This window comes from Labrus mixtus, chromosome 4 (genome assembly GCF_963584025.1).
Source record: "Labrus mixtus chromosome 4, fLabMix1.1, whole genome shotgun sequence".
NCBI lineage: Eukaryota > Metazoa > Chordata > Actinopteri > Labriformes > Labridae > Labrus > Labrus mixtus.
Window position 1 is genome coordinate 10,722,263 of NC_083615.1, and position 23,113 is coordinate 10,745,375.

Sequence of the window (23,113 nt, forward strand, 5' to 3'; positions counted from 1 at the left end):
TTATGTGTCTATGTGTGTGTGCATGTCTGCGTGTGTATGGGCAGGGAGATTTCTTTAAATATATATCTGCATGTTAGTGAAGATTAAAGACATTGTTTCTCCATGCCATTGGCAATGACCAGTTTAAGGAAGAGAAAACATTCTGGCTTATCTTAATTACCACATGTTGCACCATAGGCACAGAAAAATTGACTGTTCCTCTCAGGGGTTAAATCATTATCAGATACAGTATAAGCCGATGGGTTGAGAGATTAGTGCCCTGTGCATCACCTCACTGGAATTTGTATGTACAAGGTTTGTTTGGTCAAAGATATGACACATTTACTTATATGATAATGATATATATGATATGATACGATATTGATAACACCAATGTGTGTTTTTTCTGTGTGCATTTCTTAAAGGTGTTCCAGATCCACCCATCAATCAAACAAACTGTCATGTCCCTTTAACTGGAGTTGGTTTCTGCACAATGCCTGGCCTGCTCTCTAATTTAACAAGTTTTTCTGTACTTTTAGCGCCAGTCATGTAAATCATACGGCACACCTGTTGTCGTTTTCTTGATTTCTGCTGATATTTTTAAATGGCACAAATCAATTTCACTGAAAAACAGTTGAAGTTTCATGAGGGTTGAACCGCCAACTTTTTTTGGTCTTTCGCTTTCTGTCTAGACTAGCCTTCTAACACCAATATTGAAGTGTATTGCAATATGTAGGTTGAACTGCCTAATACAAATTTGGTATGAAAGGAACATTTCTCCATGGTAAGTATGCTAAACATGCTCATTTAATATAATTTAGCATTATAACAACCAATACAGCCAAATCGTCACATAGCATTATCTTTGTGAGCATTTTAGCATATTACCATAATAGCATATAGCTCAAAATACAGCTGTACAGTCTTTCAGGGAAGCTAGCTTCTGACAGAGGGCAAAAGCACAATAATCAACTTGAAAGAAATAATAAGTGCTATAATCAAAAAGGTCTGCACTCTTGAAGTTTTTTTTTTTTTTACTTTCTGCTGAGAGGTTATTTCTTCAGCTGAATCATTGCTTTGTTTAATCTTACTCGTAGTTCCATTGACATTAAGCATGTCTTTTTATAGGCCAGGCTTAGCCTTGCCAGCAAACACACTTAATTATCAAAGTCAGTGCTGAAATGCCTTATCTAATTTAGAGCCTCAACTTTACCAATTAAACCACAGAGGTCCACTGGGGAGGAAGGAATGTGCTCCTGCTCAGGCTGCCTGGGAGCCCGATGAGGAAGCACAGCTTATCACAGCTTGCCTAAATTATCAAGACACAACACAAGAGGTGACCATCCAAAGTTCAATAGATTGTTACTTAGACAATAAAATATCTTTGGTCAGGTAACGTCACATTTTTAGTGTTGCTGCTTTATTCTCTAACAGGCCAAAACCATGTGCAATTCAATCTTAGAAGTTTGAACAATGTGATGACTTCATCTGAACCTGAAAAGTCACCTATTATCATCAAAGAACATACTTTTTCAAATTGTAATTATAAAGAAAGCTTATTTCCTCATTACTTCCACATAATTCAATTTAAAAAGACTGTTTTAACTTTAACACAGAACCCTTTTGATATCATTCATTATCTTGATTCACTCACTGGAAAATGAACTTCAGAGTAATGAAGGTCACTTGTCCGTGATTTGTAGATTAAAGCAGTTTAAGTATAAAGAAGCCGACTACTCTGCGTCCCTTCATACACTTTAATTGAATTATTCGACAGGAGGAAATTAGATTTGTGTGCCTGTGATTGTGCAGGGTTTTCAATGTAGATATATTCATTTTTTACATTGGACAGCTGTTAGATGTAACAATGTTTTTTTTGTTTTTTTAATTTACAGTATGGTAGTGGATGCAAATTAGATCATATTTAGTAAAAGAGTGAGCATGACATTAGAGGACATTGTCAGTCACAGGAGCTGGCATTTGGTGAGCGCATCAGCATGGTGACTGCTCACTTCATCATGCAGGATGGATTCAGTCAAGGAAAGGATGTTTTTTTCTCAGATGTGTGCGGCCTCTCCAGGATGTGTGAAGTAAATAAGAGAGTTAGCCAGTCCAACAATATTCAGAACATTACATGCTCTGCCTGAAATAAAGCAATTATGACTGAGACGAAAAAAGACGAGAGCTGGGTGATGATTACTCCGAGGTCTTAAGAGGTAAATGGGATTCAAAATGTTGGTTCTTTTTAACTTTGCATAGAATAATTCCCATGAATTACCCTGGAGACCTAAATGCACTGTTTGTAATTCTATGAATAAACAACCAGTTCATTTATTGTTTGGACTAGACCATTGTAATTGTTTAATAAAAAAAAAACAGCTCAAAATGAAGGAAATCCTTTGTTATGATTCCAGCTTCTCAAACTGGGAGTTTTTCCTCCTTTCCTCTCTTTATAACTGTAATGTAAAAACATGACAAAACAAGTAAATACAAGTCTTAACAAATAGAAATATAATTCATAGTTGTATAAACATATATGCACACACGTACATGCATACACATATACATACATATGCATATATCATACTACATATAGCTTACATACACTTATACAGTATCTCACAAAAGTGAGTACACCCCTCACATTTCTGTAAATATTGTATTATATCTTTTCATGGGACAACATTGAAGAAATTACACTTTGCTACAATGTAAAGTAGTCAGTGTACAGCTTGTATAACAGTGTAAATTTACTGTCCCCTCAAAATAACTCAACACACAGCCATTAATGTCTAAAACGCAGGCAACAAAAGAGAGTACACCCTTAAGTGAAAATGTCCAAATTGTGCCCAATAAGCCATTTTCCCTCCCCGGTGGCATGTGACTCGTTAGTTTTACAAGGTCTCAGTCTCGTCACTGGAAGTTCAACATGGCACCTCATGGCAAAGAACTCTCTCAGGATCTGAAAAAAAGAATTGTTGCTCTACATAAAGATGGCCTAGGTTATAAGAAGATTGCCAACACCCTGAAACTGAGCTGCAGCACGGTGGCTAAGACCATACAGCGGTTTAACAGGACAGGTTCCACTCAGAACAGGCCTCGCCATGGTGGACCTCAGATGTTGAGTGCACATGCTCAGCGTCATATCCAGAGGTTGTCTTTGGAAAATAGGCGTATGAGTGCTGCCAGCATTGCTGCAGAGGTTGAAGGGGTGGGGGGTCAGCCTGTCAGTGAAATTGGTCTGCATGGCTGTCGTCCCAGAAGGAAGCCTCTTCTAAAGATGATGCATACAGTTTGCTGAAGACAAGCAGACTAAGGACATGGATTACTTGAACCATGTCCTGTGGTCTGATGGTTTCAAGCATGTGTGGCGGCAACCAGGTGAGGAGTACAAAGACAAGTGTGTCTTGCCTACAGTCAAGCATGGTGGTGGGAGTGTCATGGTCTGGGGCTGCAAGAGTGCTGCCGGCACTGGGGAGCTACAGTTCATTGAGGGAACCATGAATGCCAACATGTATTGTGACATACTGAAGCAGAGCATGATCCCCTCCCTTCGGAAACTGGGCCGCAGGGCATTATTCCAACATGATAACGACCCCAAACACACCTCCAAGACGACCACTGCCTTGCTAAAGAAGCTGAGGGGAAAGGTGATGGACTGGCCAAGCATGTCTCCAGACCTAAACCCTATTGAGCATCTGTGGCGCATCCTCAAACGGAAGGTGGAGGAGCGCAAGGTCTCTAACATCCAACAGCTCCGGGATGTCGTCATGGAAGAGTGGAAGAGGATTCCAGTGGCAACCTGTGAAGCTCTGGTGAACTCCATGCCCAAGAGGGTTAAGGCAGTGCTGGAAAATAATGGTGGCCACACAAAATAATGACACTTTGGGCCCAATTTGGACATTTTCACTTAGGGGTGTACTCACTTTTGTTGCCTGCGTTTTAGACATTAATGGCTGTGTGTTGAGTTATTTTGAGGGGACAGTAAATTCACACTGTTGTACAAGCTGTACATGCAATACTTCACATTGTAGCAAAGTGTAATTTCTTCAATGTTGTCCCATGAAAATATATAATGAAATACTTTTGTGAGATACTGTACATAGGCCTACACAGGCTAATGCCAAAAATAATGATCTGAAGCATGACCACAAGAATTAAAACAAAAGATAATGGTTGAAAACTTAAATGTGACAATAATTGTAGATGTTTATTTTCTATTTAAATGCATGACTCAGTAGGCTATACTAGTATATTCATCTAAAGTTGTTTAGATGAAGGGGGTATTACTTGTTTTTTATCCAATACACTGAAGTATGATTTTAGTACATGTTGTATACAAAGATTATCTTACAAAAATGTTGTAGGCTTCAAAGTCCACAAAATATTTAATTTTAATAAGTTAGTTTGTGTCAGAAATGTAATAGGCTAGAGTCAATGGTAGCCTAATGCAGAGGATCATTGTCCCTGCACTTTGATTTATTTCTTTTAGTTAACGGTTAGTTGCAACTTGCATGTAGTGGCTATTAAACGTTGATTTGAACCATCAGTGTTTAAAAAAATTCTGCTGTTCAATGTTAAGTGAATACATAAGTTTGGGTATCTTTCGACCTTGCCATTCACTGAAATATTTCATTGAAATGCTGCATTCAAGTGCTGCTCGGGTGGTCCAAGTTTCCGAGTATAGAATAATAACTCCTTCTTTCGAATTCAGTGTGTTCACGTGATTTCAGTTCATAAAGTCTGAATATTGTAACAACAGCACAAAACAGCGTGGATGCTACGAAGAATGTCAGTGAAATGTAAATGTTATATAAGTTATATTTGAGCAAAAAGTTGAGGTGCAATACGTGAATTAATAAAAAAGTATGTTAACATTAACAAAACATATTTAGCCCCAATTTGATGACGATTCTGACGTCAAGTCGGGAAGTCGGGCACCTTAATTCTTTTCCGAGTTGTTGTTCCGACTTAAGCAGGTGTTCATGTGCATGTTATTTTGTACTGTTATCTATGAGTAACAGCTACTTATGCACATGGACCATCCATACCACTTTTTTATCCCGGCTATGTATTGTGGGCTCATGTTTTTTTGTATGGGTGGGATATATATGTATATATGTGTTGTGTTGTGTGTTTGTATGTATGCTGGCTGCTGGAACACCTAAATTTCCCTGCTGGGATGAATAAAGTATATCTTATCTTACAACTCGGAAACTCGTTTTTCCGATGTGTCCGACACTACATAAACGCACCATACAAGACACATTATAAATGACGAATATTTACCTCTGCAAATCTTCAAATGGCCACACGGGGTCACTGTTGATATTAAAATAATGGGTCTTTAACCGCTCCTTCACCATGTATACGTTTATCCAGCGGCAGATTGTACTGCCCGTCTTCTGAACATTTTATAATTCACTGTTGAGTCGAAAAATATAAATTTTAATTAAAAGTGAAACTGATTTTTTTCCCCTAGTTGCTTTACAGTCTATGGTTGCTATCAGGTTGCTATGGATGAGATCAGGGCTTGGGCCCGCCTCCAACTTACTACGTGTTCCTTTCCATACGCGCGGAGAACTCTGGGAAACCGAGTCCACGCTTTCAATAATTCAAGCCGTTCCCGTTCCTCCAACGCTAACAAGATGCCGGCCGTACATCACAAACTGCTCCTGGAGGACGCCTTACAGGACAGTCCTCAGGTAGGCCCGTGCTGGTTATAAAACCTTTAAAGCCACAATTGTCACGTAAAGGACGAGGCGAACGCAAAGTTAGCTTTGCTAGCCCAGACAGTACCTTGTTGGCGTTGTAGGCTGGCTGCTCGATGACAGCTCTCAATTAACACTTTGTTATGGTAACATAATCCTGTGTAAGGAGTGGCTGCGACTTCCCGATGTAAACATTGTTATAGATTTTACTGCCAGTCATAAATATCGTTTTTGTGTGTGTATGTGTTGTGTTTTTACGAAGCTAACTTTCATCACAGGGTTCTCTCTCAGTGAAGGGTGATATATTCTCTAGTGTTCACCCACTCACTCACATCACTATTTACCATGTCACAAGCGTAGCTAAATTACAAACCCTCTCCTGCAAACTTGTTGTTTTCCACTGTCGTATGAAGTGAAATTCTTTGTTTGGACTTTGTGCTAGAGCCGAACTGGGCCTGATAGACAGGATGTGGGAGGGGTTTCCATTATCGGACTCCAATGGAATTAGTCAATAGCCTGCAACAGGGCAGCAATGATAGCTTGTTAGTATTGATGAATATTATATATAATTTGGTGTTTATTCGTCTGAAACTCGGTGTGACAGTTGATTAGAAATTCCTAAACCTTGTGCAGGGATATGAATGATGGGGAAGTGAAACACATGACAGTCTTTGATGTTATGCACATCTAATGCAGCCTGTATTTTCTGCAGTGTATTGCATCAGTCTTTCATCAAACAGGGCTGACCTCTTTAATAGTTCTGCTTAAGTGCAACACGACGCTGCAGGGACATTTAGTCCTTCATAATGCAGTTCCTCCTTACAAGAAATATAGATGGGCTCTTGTAAACTCAGACAGGTTTGATATTATTCCAGATAATTACTTTTTTTTTTTTTTAATGACATTCAACTTCAGCAAAGTGTAAACAGACTTTAGCCGATGGGTGTGTTCCTCATTGCTAAGTCTGCCCTACCTTGCTGCACTTGTTTATTGAAGAAAAAATGTGCACCCAAACAGGACATACCAAATTTGCATAGCTAGCCTACAGGACAATTATGCTGCACTTACTTTCACTTGCAAACAGCTCCTCAGTATGCCTCTGTCTGTCTGTCTGTCTCCTTTATTTCTCATTTCCTCCTATGACACTAATTGTTATTGCATCTCCCATGTCCTCATATTTCTGAGTCAGTTTCCTGCAAAATGTCAAAAGAAGTGGAAATTAAAAATTTGTATTCATCCAGAGACCGGGAGAACTGATTCATAATCACAAATAACTAGGATACATCATGGCCATATCAGGGGGAAAAAACAAAGAAAGAAAGAAAGAATTCTGTTTTTTTAATTACCTGGAATTGAACATATTAGATATAAATCAAAATAGAGAAGGATACAGTCACAGTTGTTTCCATCAGCCTTGAAACACAATCACACCATAATGATTGACACAGAAACAGGTTTTGTTTTCTGTAGTCATTCCTCATGGTCAAGCTCATTATTAGAAGATCTACTTTTAATACTTTTAACTAAAGAATTATCTTACAAGAACTAACTATTAACCCACCTTTTAGTGCTAAATTTGGTAGCACTAAAATTATTGAACTGTGTTCTTGTCTGCTCTTTTCATATTCATGACATACTGTATGTGACTGTTGCGTCCCACAGACTCGCTCCTTGCTCAGTGTGTTTGAGGAGGATGCTGGGAATCTGACAGACTACACCAACAAGCTGCTTCAGTCAATGCAGCGGGTGTATGGAGCCCAGGTAAATACAAAAAACACAAACAGACACACATTATGTAGATTCAGTGGAAGGGGACATGTTCAAACACACATGTGTCTTTCTTTTACACAAACAGCAATTGTAATTGTACCTGCCTGATTTGAGATGATTTGGGGTTTGGAGAATTGAAATATGTGAAGGTTATTATGTTGGAGTCACATTTTTTAATCCTAGAAAAATATTAAACTAAGATATAGAAGTGATGAATGAATGATAAATACATTAAAAGGTGTGCCATTCAGAAGAAATGTTCCCATATTCACAGGTTTAACATACAGTTGATTCATTTAAGGACTGAAGAGAGAATGAGAGGGACAGAGGCTACAGTCAAGCTGGTGAGCCTTTTTGACTTTGATTTTTTTTCCTCATATCTGCCCTTTACAGAGTGAGATGGGCTTGGCCACAGAGCAGCTCTCACAGCAACTTCTGGAATATGAGAAAAAAGTAAGTATTTATGTATAGTTATGTACCATGAGCAAGGATGCATTTTTAAATGGGAATGGGTGAATGATCATACCTCAGTTTTAAAACTCCTTACTGATCACATTGTTCTCTAATTATCACTCCAACATTTTCAAAAATGAAAACACTCTGGTTGGTTGGCAAAAATAGTTAAGCTTAGAAGAGTTCCTTTTTTTATTACAATTTCTCAAAGCCGTTATCTTCAGTTGTCACAGTGAGTTGTTTTTCTGTTTTACAGTCTCTCTTGAGATGACGGACTCCTTAACAAGCTTACCTTATTTGAACATGCTTCATGTAAACTCAAAGTAGTATATGCCTATAATCACTCCAGGGGTCTGAGTGGAGATACTGCTTTTAGTTTTTGGTGTCTTTTATTTATAAATAGCAGAATAAGTAGGGATTGTGTATTAACGCAGAGAGCTTTGGAGGCCGTATTTCCAACTCTGTTGTTTGTAATTGTGTTGATAAAGATCGGCCTTGGTCTCAATACCGGTCTCTAGACCACTTTTCTGAACGTCTCGGAATCGAAAGCGTATTTGCTCGGTCTTGTCCCGGTCTCAGACTAGGCAGACTGGATTTTAAATCGAGTCCATTCAAGACCACCATAGACAGGATATTTTTTTCCACGTCATTACTGTGATTAGAAGGAAAACATCCTTTCTAAAAGAACAAATAACTTCATTCATTCATAATTAGATTTTTTTTTCCCCCGGTTGCAACTACAACCTTCCTGGTGTTACAGTCTAAATGAGGGACACGCCCCCCTGTACACAAGATTTTTCTGTGATATTTATGGTCTTGGTCTTGACTCGGTCTCTGAGCACTCTGGTCTCAGATATGTCTTGGTCTCAGTCAGTGGGGTCTTGACTACAACTCTAGAGATCTACTGAAATAACATGGAAACACTAGTGTGTCTCTTTTGGTATTTTATGTAGCTGAGAAGAAGTGAAAAACAGCTGTATTCAACACAGATGAGAAAATATATGTGAACTTCTTTATTGGGACACGTTTGTAATTGCAGAGCTAAAGTTTTCTGCTGTTCCCCGTTTGCTGCACGTTTTAGCTCATTCTGAAGAGGCCTAAAACTCAGCATGATATGCTTGATATGCCGGAAAATGCTGGCAGACCAGGTTTTTTTGTTTTTACTTCTTAGCCTCTAGTTAGACTGGAAAGATCTATGAAACATTATGACATTTAATGGCTGAAACTTCTCCATGCTCTCTTCATCTTCTGTGTAGAATTTTGCCCTTGGAAAAGGTGATGAAGAGGTAATCATCACGCTGCAGAACTTCGCCAAAACCGTAGGGGAGGTGAGGCCTGCGTTGGCAGTTTTTCTGTTTTATGTGTGAATATTTTATGTGTGTGTGTGTGTGTGTGTATGTGCACCTGCAGCAGAGGAGAGGGGATGATGAACTACTGTGTTGTTTGTTATTTGTCATGTTTCAAAGGTGTTGCACCTGTGCTCTCGCTGCATACTGTGAAAATTACCTCAATGAAAAGATCTGAGTATTATCCTCTTTAAAAGACAGAAACTGATTTTATAAAGACACCATGAGGAGAACAGTGGGTGGGTACAATGATTGATAGATGTATAGAAAAAGTATAGACTCAGGTATAAAGACAAAACAGATGGGCTTCTCACTTTCAGCCATGGGGGGTCCATAAAGCTGCCCTGTCAGAACGTTAGAGGATTTACGACACACACACATGTATGTTCAGAGGACACAGGTTGATTGTTTGCTTGACCTTTACCTCTTGATTAACAGAGAACTCATTGCACAGAGAGAATAAGGCCTACTACTCCACCTAATCCACTGAACTTCAGCACTTGCTAAATCATTTAGATTAAACTGGACGTCGGCTTGTCAGTTGTTAGTCGGTTGCTTGTTGATAAGAGAAGTAAAGCAGGATTTGCTCGTGTGTGCAATATGTGGACCTGTTTCCAATATCGTAGTAAATGGAAAGTTTAATCTTCTCTTCACTGAATGCACTGTTCCACGATATGGTGCACCCAGTTCAATGAAAATGTTTCCTCGCAGATTGCTGCATAAAATAATAACACATCTCACTGTGCATATGAAGTGAAATTGAAATCCCCAAAGTTATTCTGCAAGGGTTCATTTTCCGTTTGTGTCCTTGGCAAGTGTTGATATTTTGGTGTTATCTCTTTTTGTGTCATCCAGCTGAACGCGCTTCACTCTGAGCTCGCCAACCAGATGGCAGACAGCATGGTTTTCCCTTTGATTCAGTTTAGAGAGAAGGATCTCACAGGTGAGGCAGCATGCACAGACATGCAGGGTATCATAAGGCTGTTTTTAAGATTAAAGCTGTGTAGGTTTGAGGTTTTTTTTAATGCCTTTTATTATCAGGTTTACAAAAAAGAGATGATTTGATGAGAGGAAGTGACATGCAACAAAGGCCCCCAGCGGGACACAAACTGGAGACGTTGCTCTTCTTTCAACAGAAAGTGATTCTGTTCTCTGTTGTAGTGATTAGTATATTAAAGTACAGAGCTCAATACCTTGTTTCTATCTTGTTATGAACATTTCATACGTTTACAAAAAAGGCACATGTCACATTCAGCAAGAGACTCAGTTTGTATGTTTTTTTTGTCAACCAACAGCTTCAGTTCTCTACTTCAAGGAACGATGTGGATTTAATTCTGATATTTTTTATCTACTTTATATTGAATGTTTCAGAGATAAGCACACTGAAGGAAATATTCAGCATTGCCACGGATGGTAAGTTCATATCCCAACCTATCTTAAAACAAAAACAAAAAACAATTCAAGCCTGCAGTTTCTTTCTTGTCCTCATTTCGTCTCTCTTCTCTCCTGCAGAGCACGAGGCAGCTATGGTCAGATACAGCCGGCTGCCCAAGAAGAAGGAGAACGAGAAGGTAAGGAAAGTGGGAAGTGTTCTGGTAATGGAGATTTTATCACCATTGATCAAGAGCTCTAAAGGGGTTTAAAGTGCAGTAATGCTCTGGTAACATAGTTAAAGTGTTTTATAATCATTTGAAATACAAAAGTGGATTTGAATATTCTTCTACTGTCAGACTGAACTGTTGTTGTTCTGCTGTAACAACACACTTCACCATAATGGCTGCAGAGATAAGATTCCCCTGCTTTATGCTTTTATTGAAAGTGTCACCAACTCTCCCTGGACGTACAAGATAATGCTCCTGTGTTGCTCATTTGTTTGTGTGTGAGACAAAGCAAAGTGTTTGCATAATGTATCTGTGTGTGTGCAGAGCTTTACAGTGAGTGTGCATGTATACATAATTTGCATGTTTAACCCTCTCCTGTCTGGACAGATGAAGTCAGACCTGGTGAAGGAGGTGGCCTACACTAGAAGGAAGCAGCACCAGGCCTCGCTGCAGTATTACTGCGCCCTCAACGCCCTGCAGTACCGCAAGAGAGTAGCCATGCTCGAACCTATGCTAGGCTACACACAGGCACAGGTACATGGCCTCCACACTAGGAAAGACTACATTATCAAAACAGTGTTGATATTTCTGTTTAAAATCCAGAAGCAACTAGCTCATTTGAGGTGATTTGGCACGTAGGATAGCTGTTGGCGTGCAGTGTTTCCATGTAGTGTAAAATGATGGGTGGAAAAGCCTCAGCCTGTTTAAAGCATGAACAAGTCATCAATTAATCAGTTTTTGTTTAAAAAAAAAAAAAAGGAAATTATATGTCATGTTTTTGAATCCCTTTTAGTCCAAAATACCCCCAAAAAATGTTGCCCAGCTGATATCAAACTAAATATAAATCTGGTATTATACCGTTTGCAAAATATAACAAATTTTTGGAATACTTATTAACACATTTATTTTCACTATTTTGTGATGTTTACTGACAAAATGCGTCATGATGATAATAAATACATTTGATAAGCTATGAACACAAAGTTTAGTTGCAGTCCTCCATTTGGCTGAATGATTATTAACCGTTTCTAAATGTGTCTTTTTCTCAATGTGTGCTCCGGTGAAAATCAAAAAGAAACACAGATGAGGCTCATTGTCTCTTCTTCCTTTCAGGTTATCTTCTTCAAAAAAGGCATTGAAATGGTGTCAAAGAAGGTGGACAACTTTCTCTCCTCCGTTTCCAACATGACTCAAAGGTAAAGACCATTTCTTAAACACAAGTGTTCATCATGCACACAGAACATCCAGATTGTATTTGGAATTAGTTGTGATACCTTATAACACGCTCAATCCCAACAAATATATGAAAGTCAGTTTGAATGGACTTTAATGTCTGTATTTTGTGGTCAAGTATCCAGAACCAGCTGGATACAGAAGCGGAGTCCATGCGTGTGTCCCAGAAGGAGCTTCTGTCTGTTGAGGACACCGTCTACATGCCAGATAAGGACACTGAGCCTGTCAATCGTACGCTTATCCAGAAAGCTGGCTACCTCAACATTAGGAAGTAAGATTGATGACACTCATTACGGCACTACACAAGGACACCTCCTGTTCACTTAGCATTCATTGCTAGTCAATATTTGTAGGTCTGTTCTGCAAAAGAAAAACAGCTGAGGAAAAAGAAAATCATCCATCCTCATTTTATATCACATTGTTTTGTTACGAGAATGAATGCTAGTGCAATAGATGGGGAAATAAAAAATGACTACCAACACAGAAAATATTGTTTCTCTGGCAAAAGCAGAATATATGCAGGAACACTAGAAGCAGGAAGACTGTAAACAATAAATCTGTCACAGCAGTCGGTGGGTCAGGTACCATGTTGACAGCGTGCGCTGTCAGCCCGTCGCAGAATGGATGTATGAGAAGGGAAACTTCCTTAATGGCTTCAGGGGGTAGAACTGTAACGTAGGCCGCTATGTGATTCAGTGAAATGCCAGAGCTGTCAAACTCTGTCTCTCCCTCATATACATCTAAAGTCTTTGACAAATGTCTGTGACACCGGCGAAAAGGTTTCCACACAATGCCCTTCTGTTTAATGACACACAGTGCCAGCAGCCCTCTAACGCTTGTCAAATAGAGCCGAGTCCAGAGAACATTTTCTATTTCAAAGTGCTTCTCAGTATCCATGAGTCAACCATGGCAGCATGAGCAGCACTTGCATATTGATTACAGGAAATTTACCAGGAAAGTTTTTTTGAAGGAGGGATAACAGATGAGCAATTCAAATGAATCACCCACCTGTCGCTTTGTTTTTTGAAAATAAGTGAGTCAGAGCTCAGTTACATTGTCTTTTATGGACAGAAACCAGGAGAAAACAAAACAGCTGTGACAGTAAGGGCAGAAAAAGGCAAACTCACACCGATCCTCTCGGAAGAGCAGGGACAATACAATGACATATTCAAGAACAACTTAAAACACAACATCTTACAAAAACAATGAGTCTTAAAGTAACACATTTGGAGAAAGAAATGGCATCTAGTCACATCCAGATTTTAATTATTCTTCTTGGTTTAGCCCTTTGCCTGCTTCTTTCATACTCTTTATTGCGTACAGTTTTAAGTACAAAAGCGGGCAAACAGAAAAACGTAATATTAGTTTTTGAAGGCAAGAAAAAAAAATCCTCATATTTAGTGTTGAAAGCAAGCAGTCAGTTCTTTAAAATGCAGTTCCTGCAGTGTCTTCTTGAGGCTGGCTATAAAAGCAAGGGAATCCCCACCAGATCCCATATTACAATGCCCATTTTTAGAGCAGGAATACATTTTATCTACAACCTTGTTTTCTGTCTCAATAGTCCATTTCTTTATTTAAATTTTAAAAAAAATGTACAGGGCTTAAACTGTTGTTTTTTTACAGTGCATTCGTTTTAATTACTAGTATATCAAGGCTGAGAGTCTCGCAAAGAATTGCATACATTTGGCCGTGGCTGATTTGACTGACAGGTGGGCGTGTTTAGCTGTTCACCAGGAGGCTTAATGTCCACTTCAGTTCCTCCTGTTTGCCTGTTTCTAGATTGATTGAAAGTTGAGTTATGGTAGCATTTCCCACATAGCCACGGCCATCTTTAGGCTTCATAACGCCACTTCAGAAACCAATGGTCAACATCACTGAGACTGCCTCCTGTTTTATTTGGCATATGGCACAGACACATTGTCCCCATTAGATAAGCAAAGCTATTGTTATGTTGTACATAACTCCATCCTTTACTAATGATCCTTTCTGTACTATTTCTCTCCCTTCTTTTCTGCGCACCAGTAAAACAGGCCTAGTGACCACAGCTTGGGACCGACTGTTCTTCTTCACCCAGGGAGGCAACCTCATGTGCCAGCCCCGCGGGGCGGTGGCGGGGGGCATGGTGCTGGACCTGGACAACAGCTCCGTCATGGCGGTGGACTGTGAGGACAGACGCTACTGTTTTCAGATAACCTCCCCTTCAGGCAAAACGTATGTACACTTCACTGAAGGTCCAACTTGGAGAATTATGCTCAAACATGTTTTTTTTAAATCCTCTCCTTTGATTCTAGGTCCATGATTCTACAAGCAGAGGGCAAAAGGGAATATGAAGAAGTAAGTGTGAAAGCTACTGATGATTTTCTTTGCATCTTCACTCCTAGGATATTTACTAAATGGTGTCAATCATGGAAAATTTAAATATTTATGTCGAGACTTATTTGTGCAGAATAGTTGTTTAGACTTGGGTGTTATTTTAAGCAGCTTGTGTCTGATCTAAAGGAAGTCATAATGTGGATTTCTGTTTCTTCCTCAGTGGATTTGTACTGTGAACAACATCTCCAGACAGATCTACCTGACTGACAACCCAGAGGTAACCCCCCCCCCCCCACACACACACACACACACACACACACACACACACACACACACACACACACACACACACACACACACACACACACACACACACACACACACACACACACACACACACACACACACACACACACACACACACACACACACACACAATATCCAAACAAAACAATCGCTGCAAGTAAAATAAAAGCACCAACTAAACTAAATATCTAAGAATCAGACATTTGAATGATCTCTTATCAGCCATGTTGTTTGATCAGACAGTAAGAAGTCTATTTGTTGTTCCACTACTTGAGTTAGGAATACATTACATGAAGGGACTCTGTGAAGTGAAGTAGTGCCGATCCTCTGCTGTCACACCCCCTTTTTCTCAACAGTGTCTCTCTTGTTGCCTTTCTTGCTTTTCCAAGAATCGTGCATGTTTGTTTGGCTCAATGAAAAATGTTGAGATTCCAAATGAGACAAACAGACTACAGCTTCTTCTTATCCAATTTACACATAAAGGTCATTTTATCTTCTAGTAGTTTCTTTTAATACGATTTTTGTGACTTATTAAAAAAGAAGAATCATGCATTTTTCAAGTAGCTGTGACTAAATAGATTAAAACAGCACAGTTTACAGAAGAGTGGACAACACCCAGTGAAAAGCTTGATTTGTATCTTCCTCTCATCATATTCTTCAAAAGTTTCTCTTGATATTTAAACTATGCATTTTATATCATAGACTGTTTTTCCAGTATTACACTCCGGTCCAACTTACTGTAACCGTTGACTACTTTGTCAATAGCTTTTTTTTTTTTCAGTCTTCCATGATGAGGACAGACTTTGCTCGAGAAATCATATTTTCTGAGTATCCATTCATCTGTTCTAGTGTTTGAGATTCATGGAACGCTTGAAAAGAATATCCTCAAAATTTATACAAGCGTCCACTTGTACTTAAATTGTGGTCACTTCAAAAAATGATTATTGCCCTAATTACGAATTCAGCCACAGATTATGATCAAACTGAAGGCTAATGTTCAATTTGTGTCTCCTCATTCATGATAAAATGATGAATTGATAGAGTGTTTTGCCCTAAAGTTTGATTTCACTGTGACAATAAAAACCCTTTTCTGGCAACTTCTTCTGTCATTGTGAGCTTGATATCTTGACTTCTTTTTGAGGATTACAATCAAGCTGTAGGTAGAAGGATTACTTTTGGAATGTCGACCTTTAATCTTTTCTTTGACTGAAAAAAAAACCTCTTAATGCTTAATATTTAGACATATTTGCATACTCCTGGGTTACTCAATGACTCAGACATGTAGTGATGTCCCTTTCTTCTTGTTATTAGGCTGTGGCCATCAGACTGAACCAAACTGCCATCCAGGCAGTCACCCCCATCACTAGCTTTGAGAAGAGACCAGAAGGCTCGCCCAACCCTGACAGGTCTGGTGTGCTTTATTCCCAACACTGCATGCTGCATCCTCTCCTGAACATAATAGTGAAATCCTTTTATAGTCGTAGCTGCACCTCTATTTATCCTTTTGTGAGATACTTTGTGTTCAAGAAATTCAGTTTTAAACAACTCATGGAGCTACGGTTAGCTTTATTAGGGAGCCAGGTAGGGACAGCTGATGCAATCTGTTCATGCTAATTTCACTACTAAAGTCTATCCTCTTGCCTCTGTAAGAATCATTAACTCTGCTCGATCTAAATAGTTGAAGCATATGTTGATATTTGTCATGTCTACCTAGAAAAAATGTGCTCATACTAAATATGTACAGTTATAGCAGTCTTTGTTCAAATGTAGGTTATATGAGAGATAATCCAGCCTCAATACAAATTTCACTCTATTTTTTTACATTCCCTGTTTTAGGACTCTATATTTATTCTCTATCCCTTACATTAGATCCATGAAGTTTTTAATTCACATTCAGTCATGTGAGTACCAGGACAGACATAAAAAAGAATGTGAAGCGGTCCTGTAAATGTAGTGATTCAATTATTTTGTTCCTCACAAATGATCCTCATTTGGTCTTATTCCTGCAGAGCAAAGCCCGGAGGCGTACACACTACCGGCAGTTCCCAGAATGCAGGAGCTGCTCCGGAAGCCGACGACCTGATAGCACCTGGGACGCCCATTCAGTTTGACATCATGCTGCCTGCGTCCGAGTTTCAGGACCAGAACAGGGCCGGGGGGAGGTGAGCAGACATCTGAGGCAGGAAGTTTGTGTGGGTGCATGTTTGTGAGAGACCGGCAGGAACAAGGTTCTGCTAATTTCCTGAAAGATGGCTCAGAGTTGTTATGGCTTGATTTCCAGGAAACTGAATGCTGAATAATGGCCTGATGCAGTGGGTGTAATTGTTTTTTTCTTGGCATGTGTGTGCTCCCTTCTTGACAGACGCACAAATCCATTTGGAGAAACAGATGATGACTGTTCAACAGAAAGTGACGGTAATAATTTTCTCATCCAAATGCAACATAATGATCTCCATTCTGCACCAGTTCGGCTCAAACTAACAGCGTCTGTGTTTGTGTACATTGTGATAACTCTCCTACATGAGTGGTCTCGTCTGTTTTTCATTAGTCTACTCTTGTTGTGTGTTTACGCTGCTGACACGTTTGCACGTCGGTGATGTTTGTGTTCTTTCCCAGACTCCCTCCTGCAGCAGGTATTCGCCGTGCGCTTCCTGGGCTCGATGGCGGTGCGCTGTGGCAACAATCAGGAAGTGATCTATGAGGCCATGAGGCAGGTGCTGGCTGCTCGAGCCATCCACAACATCTTCAGGACCACTGAGTCCCACCTCATGGTCACCAGCAGTAACCTCCGGTAATTTTATCACAGTTAAAAACTGTTACACAATTAACGCCTCAGAGCACAGACAATGACTGAATACAAAAATGATGATGCATTCTTAATTTTCCTAGCAGTATCAAGAGCAAAATGCCTCATATTCTGCTGTATCATTTGTTAGAATTCACCAGCAGGCATGAGAGACATTAAGTCTTTAGAGCTCAACCGATTAATCGGCCGATATTAGCATATAGGATAGGATAATACTTTATTGATCCCCTGAGGGGAAATTCGGGCGTTACAGCAGCACAGACAAGTGAGCTCAAAAATACACATTAAACAGAATAGATAAGATAAATAAAAATAAAAACAGGGAGTATATACAGTACAAAATGAATGATGAAGTTAACTGGGGGGAATTGAGAATTGAGGCAGTATTTGCATAGAATGACAAGATAAAGTGACAAGTGTTGATTAAAGTGACTTGGTATGATAATTCAGTACAGATATTCAGTAACTATTGGTATTGACTAATTTTATACCAGATATGTGCCGATATTATTAGATTTATTCTCTAGTCAAATAGCATTTAATTTGAGTTTCATGTATTACACTAGCAGTTCTCTTTCACCAGCAGAGAGCGCTATATCGATTACAACGAGCATCATCACTCTCCAGAGTATAGAGCGGTGATGCACGTACATGCGCAGTTACTTTCCAGTTGAGTGACTGTAACGTCTTCATTTTATATCTTTTCCATAAATTTTGATAAATGCATGTGAGGGATCAACATAATACATTTTTAAATCTACATCTCTACAGGTTGAACATAGATCTAAGAAAGATATTGACTGATATATCGGTATCAGATTTTTTCTCTCCCCAATATCGATATCGGTATCAGCCCCTAAAATCTCATATGGGTCGGGCCCTTAAGATGAAATCATTCAAAACTGGTTTAAAGTGAAGAGGTTTGATTGGTTATGAATCAGACTCATATGAATATTAATACAATTTCACAATCTCTAATTTTTAAAAAATATTTTATTGGGCTTTTTTTCCTTTTTTAGACAGGACAGATTGACAAAGACAGGAAATACGGGGAGAGAGAGTGGGGGATGACACACACCATACAGGGTTAGGGAGTTCAACCTGTGACCAGTGCCTGTAGCCTCTGCACACGTGGGGAACCTGATCTATCAACTGAGCTAAACCAGCACCCTGAAGACCCACTATTACTTATAGTTATTTCCTATGCGTGTCAATGCTGTGGGGTCACAGATGGGTTCATTAGCTCAGGGAAGCTAAGAGGAAGCAGGAGGAGATTTTTCAATAGAGAGTTGCACACATGCATGTACAGGACTGGATTAACAAAGACACCAGGCTTTGTCAAAAGGGGCTGCTGGAATAGACACTAAACAAAAGTTTGTTACTGTTGCTTCAAGATTAAAATAGTTTTATATGACTCTGATTTAAGGTCTTCTTTCACCTTTGTAAGATTAATGTGGCGGAGACGCAGCGCTTATGTGTGCATGTTTTAAAAACAGAAGTTAGCTATTGAACCATGTCTATGGCACTGCTCTAAGACGACAAAAACAACAGTCAGAACCTGTTCAAGCTTTACACCTGCAACAAATAATACTTGTGAACTGTGGATTAACAAAAACATGATGTCAGCCGTTGTAACCCTTCAACTGTTCATCATTGTTGTTAGAAATGAGACCTTATGTAAGCATCAATCAGAACTGAAACATTGCTTAAAGCCAAACAAAGGACTTCATAACTAAATTCTATGAGGCTGAAGTGTCTGTACAGTGAGTGCAGCGTTTTAATATCCTTTAAAAACTTCATTTTGTCTTCACAACAGGTTGATTGACCCTCAGACTCAAGTTACAAGAATAAGTGTAAGTATGATCTTAAACTCAAAATCTTTTTTTCTTTTTGCTTAAAGGTGACGAGGTTCAGTCATTCCTTTAAAAAATAATAATCGTATTTTCATTTTTTCTCAGTTCCAGCTCGGGGAGGTTACTCAGTTTGCAGCCCACCAGGAGAACGGGAGGCTGATGGGATTTGTGGTGGAGGGCAGAGACTGGGGGGACGGTGAGGAGGAGGGAGAGCCCTCGTTCAGCGCCTTCGTATTTGAGAGCAACACGGAGGGCGAAAAGGTTCGTGCACTCAACACTGGCCTTTTATTTTTAAGAGCGATGTAAGCTGATACACAAATATACATTGAAGTTTATTTGTTTGTCTCTTTTCACAGGTTTGTTACACCATAAGCTTGGCAAAGGACATTACAGAGGCAAAGAAGGTAAAGAGAAAACCATTATGTCTTATTTTAGTTCTTTCTAATGTTTAATGTTATTATGCCAATTAAGTTAAAGATTTTTCAGTATTGACAGGATGAAGAAGAATAACACAAGTAAAGGAGTCCTTTCTTATCTCTGCCAAACATCACTGCAGTATTATATCATTGATTCCAATCATGAAACAACTATAAATCAAGAAGTCAACCATTTAAATGACCACCAACCATTCAGAGAACGAATCAGTCAGAGACTTTTTAAAGAAAACAAATTCACATTTGTTTTCTAAAGTAGTTAACAAAACAGGATGTTTGAGAATGTCATCTTACGCTTTGGGAAACACTCATCCTTTTTTTTAAACTTAATTTTCTGGACGAAACAACAAACGGTTGATCATTTATAGCTAATTGATTAAGAAAATGATCTGTTGTTTAAGGTATTAAGCTCATAGGCTCTTAGATTCTATAAATGTCACTCTTTAGAAAATGTTTCTAGGATCCTGTGAAGCCCTGTTTTACTACAATGTTTATGAAATCTCCCTTTATGATCAGATTTATACTTACAGTAGAATACGACTATGAATGAAAACAGTTCTCTAAAACACTGGAGATATTTATAAAGATGTATAAGAGGGAGTGGATCAACATGTGAACAGCAAATACTACATAGTGGACTAAGAATTCTTTGTACTTTTCTGGACTTTTACAGGACCCTGAGGCCCTGGCCCAGCTGATGAAAAACATGCCTCTTACCAATGACGGCAAATTCATACTGCTCGACGCTGAGACGGGCGATACAACCAACGGAGACGGACAAGAAGACCTCGAGTCTGAGGCCTAGAGTCCAATGCCCCCCCAAAAAAACCTCAAACCCACTCCTACCAAGGCTGCGGTCCGACTATTGCCCAGGAGAGAAGGCCTTCCCTGGATGAAGTTATCATGACCTTCTAGCCCTAACTCTGGTACTGTAACACCGATATTAGAGAGTGTAGTTCTCTTCACTTACCCTGTGTTACTAGATCTCCAGTGTTTTTGCTGTAATGAGAGCAGAAGACTTTGGCAGGGGGGGAGGGGGGGGTTACCTGGACCTAAAAGCACATCTTTTGGGCACTCCCATTAGATCTGCTTTTCTAAGGTCAGACTGCAACATGGGTGTTTGGATTTGTTTTAAACCCTTGTGGATGGTACTTAAATGAAAAGGGAAACTATATAGGTATTGATTATGTTTCATTGTCTTCTAATATTTTAAGACATCTAACAGACGGTGGTGAATCATTTACTTCAGTTTAGGTTTACATTCCATTTACGGTTTACATAGTCTTTGAGTCGGACTTTCTTCCTTTACATTGTTTAACTTGTATGCAACTACTTTGGCATTTATTTCTTGTTTATTTGTGTACAAAATGACATTGCACTTCCTGTGAACATATTTGAACAATGCTTGATGGCTGCAGAATGCACTTATTCAGAAAGTTGAAGGATCTTAAACCTTTAAGATGATGAAGGTCTAAAATGTTGTTTATGTATTCCTTATTATTTTACATTGGACAAAACGGGCATGAGAGAGAAGATTGAACAGTTTTGATCTTTCTGCCACTCTAAAGCAATCCTGTTCAACTGAATTTAAGTCATATATTCTACATTTAGACTCCTCTACCGGTACTTGACAAGTCTTAAGATAATGTGCATGCAGAGTTCCTGCGAGCTGTCCAAATTATTCTTCACTAAAAGTAAACATAGGTTGCACTCTTCTCTCTTGAAAGCCTTTGTAAATATGAACTGTTTGAGTGTCTGTACGATGTGTAATCAGAGTTGCCTGCATTAAAGGTCCCATATTATGCTTTTTCTGGTTTTATATGCCCTTTAGTGTGTTTTCTAAGTCTCCTGTGCATGTTTAGGCACATCTATGTGCAAAAATTCAAAGTCCGCGGAAACGCAGCTTCTCCTACGTCCTCCTGTTAGCTGTAGCATTAGCTGCATGTAACGCTCGGTTCTAGCCCCCCTCGATAAAAAATTGTCAGTCCGACGTCATTGTCAGTGTGAGATCACTGATCTAAGCCCATTGGCTCGTTGTGGCAAGCCCTGCAGCTCATGTTGAAATTTCCGAGACGCGTGCTGAGCAACTGACCAATAACGCCAGAGCGGATCGGCAGACCAATCAGAGCAGACTTGGCCCACGTGGGGTCTAACAGTGGGGGCTCAGCAGAGCGTAGCTGACAGACTCAGAGTGTAGAGGGAGCAAGGAGGAGCAGTACATGAAAACAGACACTTTTTTCAGACTTTAGCTATTGTGAACGTACAAAAGTAGGTACATAGATTAAATATACGAACCCCAAAAAGGGCATAATATGGGCTCTTTAAAAGCTTTTGGAGCCGATATGCTGGGACTGATGCAGTGCATGATTAAATATCAGCGTTCACTCCTACTCCTTTGTTCGCCGGAGATTAAAACCTCACCGCTAAGCATCTGAATTACTAGTAATACATGTAGGGTATTAAAAATTCATTTGAATGCAATTTGCTCTTTTGGACATTAGTCAAGACATTAAAAAACTGAGGGAAATGCAAATTATCCGTTTAATTTTAACTTCTCAGTACAGTTTTGATCCATTTCAGCTTATTTGAGCTCCAGCACAAATCTCATTGGTCACTGGAAGTCGGTTAAGAAATCTGTGAATACGACATGTCTGTGCCGTGGAATCCAGACGAGGCCAAAACCACTGACTCGACCGTGATTGTTGCAGTGAAATTGAGTTGACCAGTGTGCTTTTGGTTGTCTGCTTGCTTTTTCTGCTCTGTCAGAAACAAATATTACACAAGGACAAAATGCTATGATATGCTATCAAGGACAGCCTGATGGTGGAAAATAATTATAAATAAAGAAATAAGAATTGCTTGACATTTTGGAGAATAAACAAACTGGCTATCTGGTGTAGACTTACATAAGAATAAAGATAGCACTCTCACATCTGTCCAATACAAATTAAGTTGTTACCAGTTAGCTTAGGAGCAAAACCTGGGAAACAGCTGGCCTTGCTCTGACTAATGGTGTAAAAATCCATATGAAAACATCAAAAAGTAACAATGCATATTTTGTTGGGGTAAACATGCTTAAACAGCAATTTAAAATTTGCTGGTGCTGGAAATTAAAACACAAAATCCAATAGTAATAATTCACAATTTCCCAGTTTGGGATCAATAAAGTTATTCTATTCAACACCTGTATAATGCAGTTATTTGGTACCACCTAACTGTTTCAGGCTATCCATTAACCCCCTTTTAACACTCTTTGAGCTAAACTAACAAGTAGCCGTATGGTTTAGGAACAGATGTTCTTCTTTTTC

At 39.3% G+C, this 23,113-nt stretch overlaps 1 protein-coding gene across 1 annotated transcript; it reads left to right on the plus strand.

Annotated features, from left to right (window-relative positions):
* The first annotated feature begins 5,480 nt into the window (after positions 1 to 5,480).
* appl2 (adaptor protein, phosphotyrosine interaction, PH domain and leucine zipper containing 2) lies at positions 5,481 to 21,609 on the plus strand. Its single transcript, XM_061035822.1, has 21 exons — positions 5,481 to 5,684; positions 7,353 to 7,451; positions 7,854 to 7,913; positions 9,170 to 9,241; positions 10,115 to 10,202; positions 10,631 to 10,672; positions 10,772 to 10,830; positions 11,248 to 11,394; positions 11,974 to 12,056; positions 12,212 to 12,364; positions 14,116 to 14,304; positions 14,385 to 14,427; positions 14,627 to 14,683; positions 16,024 to 16,118; positions 16,722 to 16,874; positions 17,075 to 17,127; positions 17,329 to 17,503; positions 19,335 to 19,371; positions 19,477 to 19,632; positions 19,728 to 19,775; positions 20,479 to 21,609. Exons 1-21 carry the CDS (start codon positions 5,496 to 5,498, stop codon positions 20,608 to 20,610), a joined length of 2,130 nt encoding a protein of 709 aa, XP_060891805.1. The 5' UTR covers positions 5,481 to 5,495; the 3' UTR covers positions 20,611 to 21,609.
* Positions 21,610 to 23,113: the final 1,504 nt, after the last annotated feature.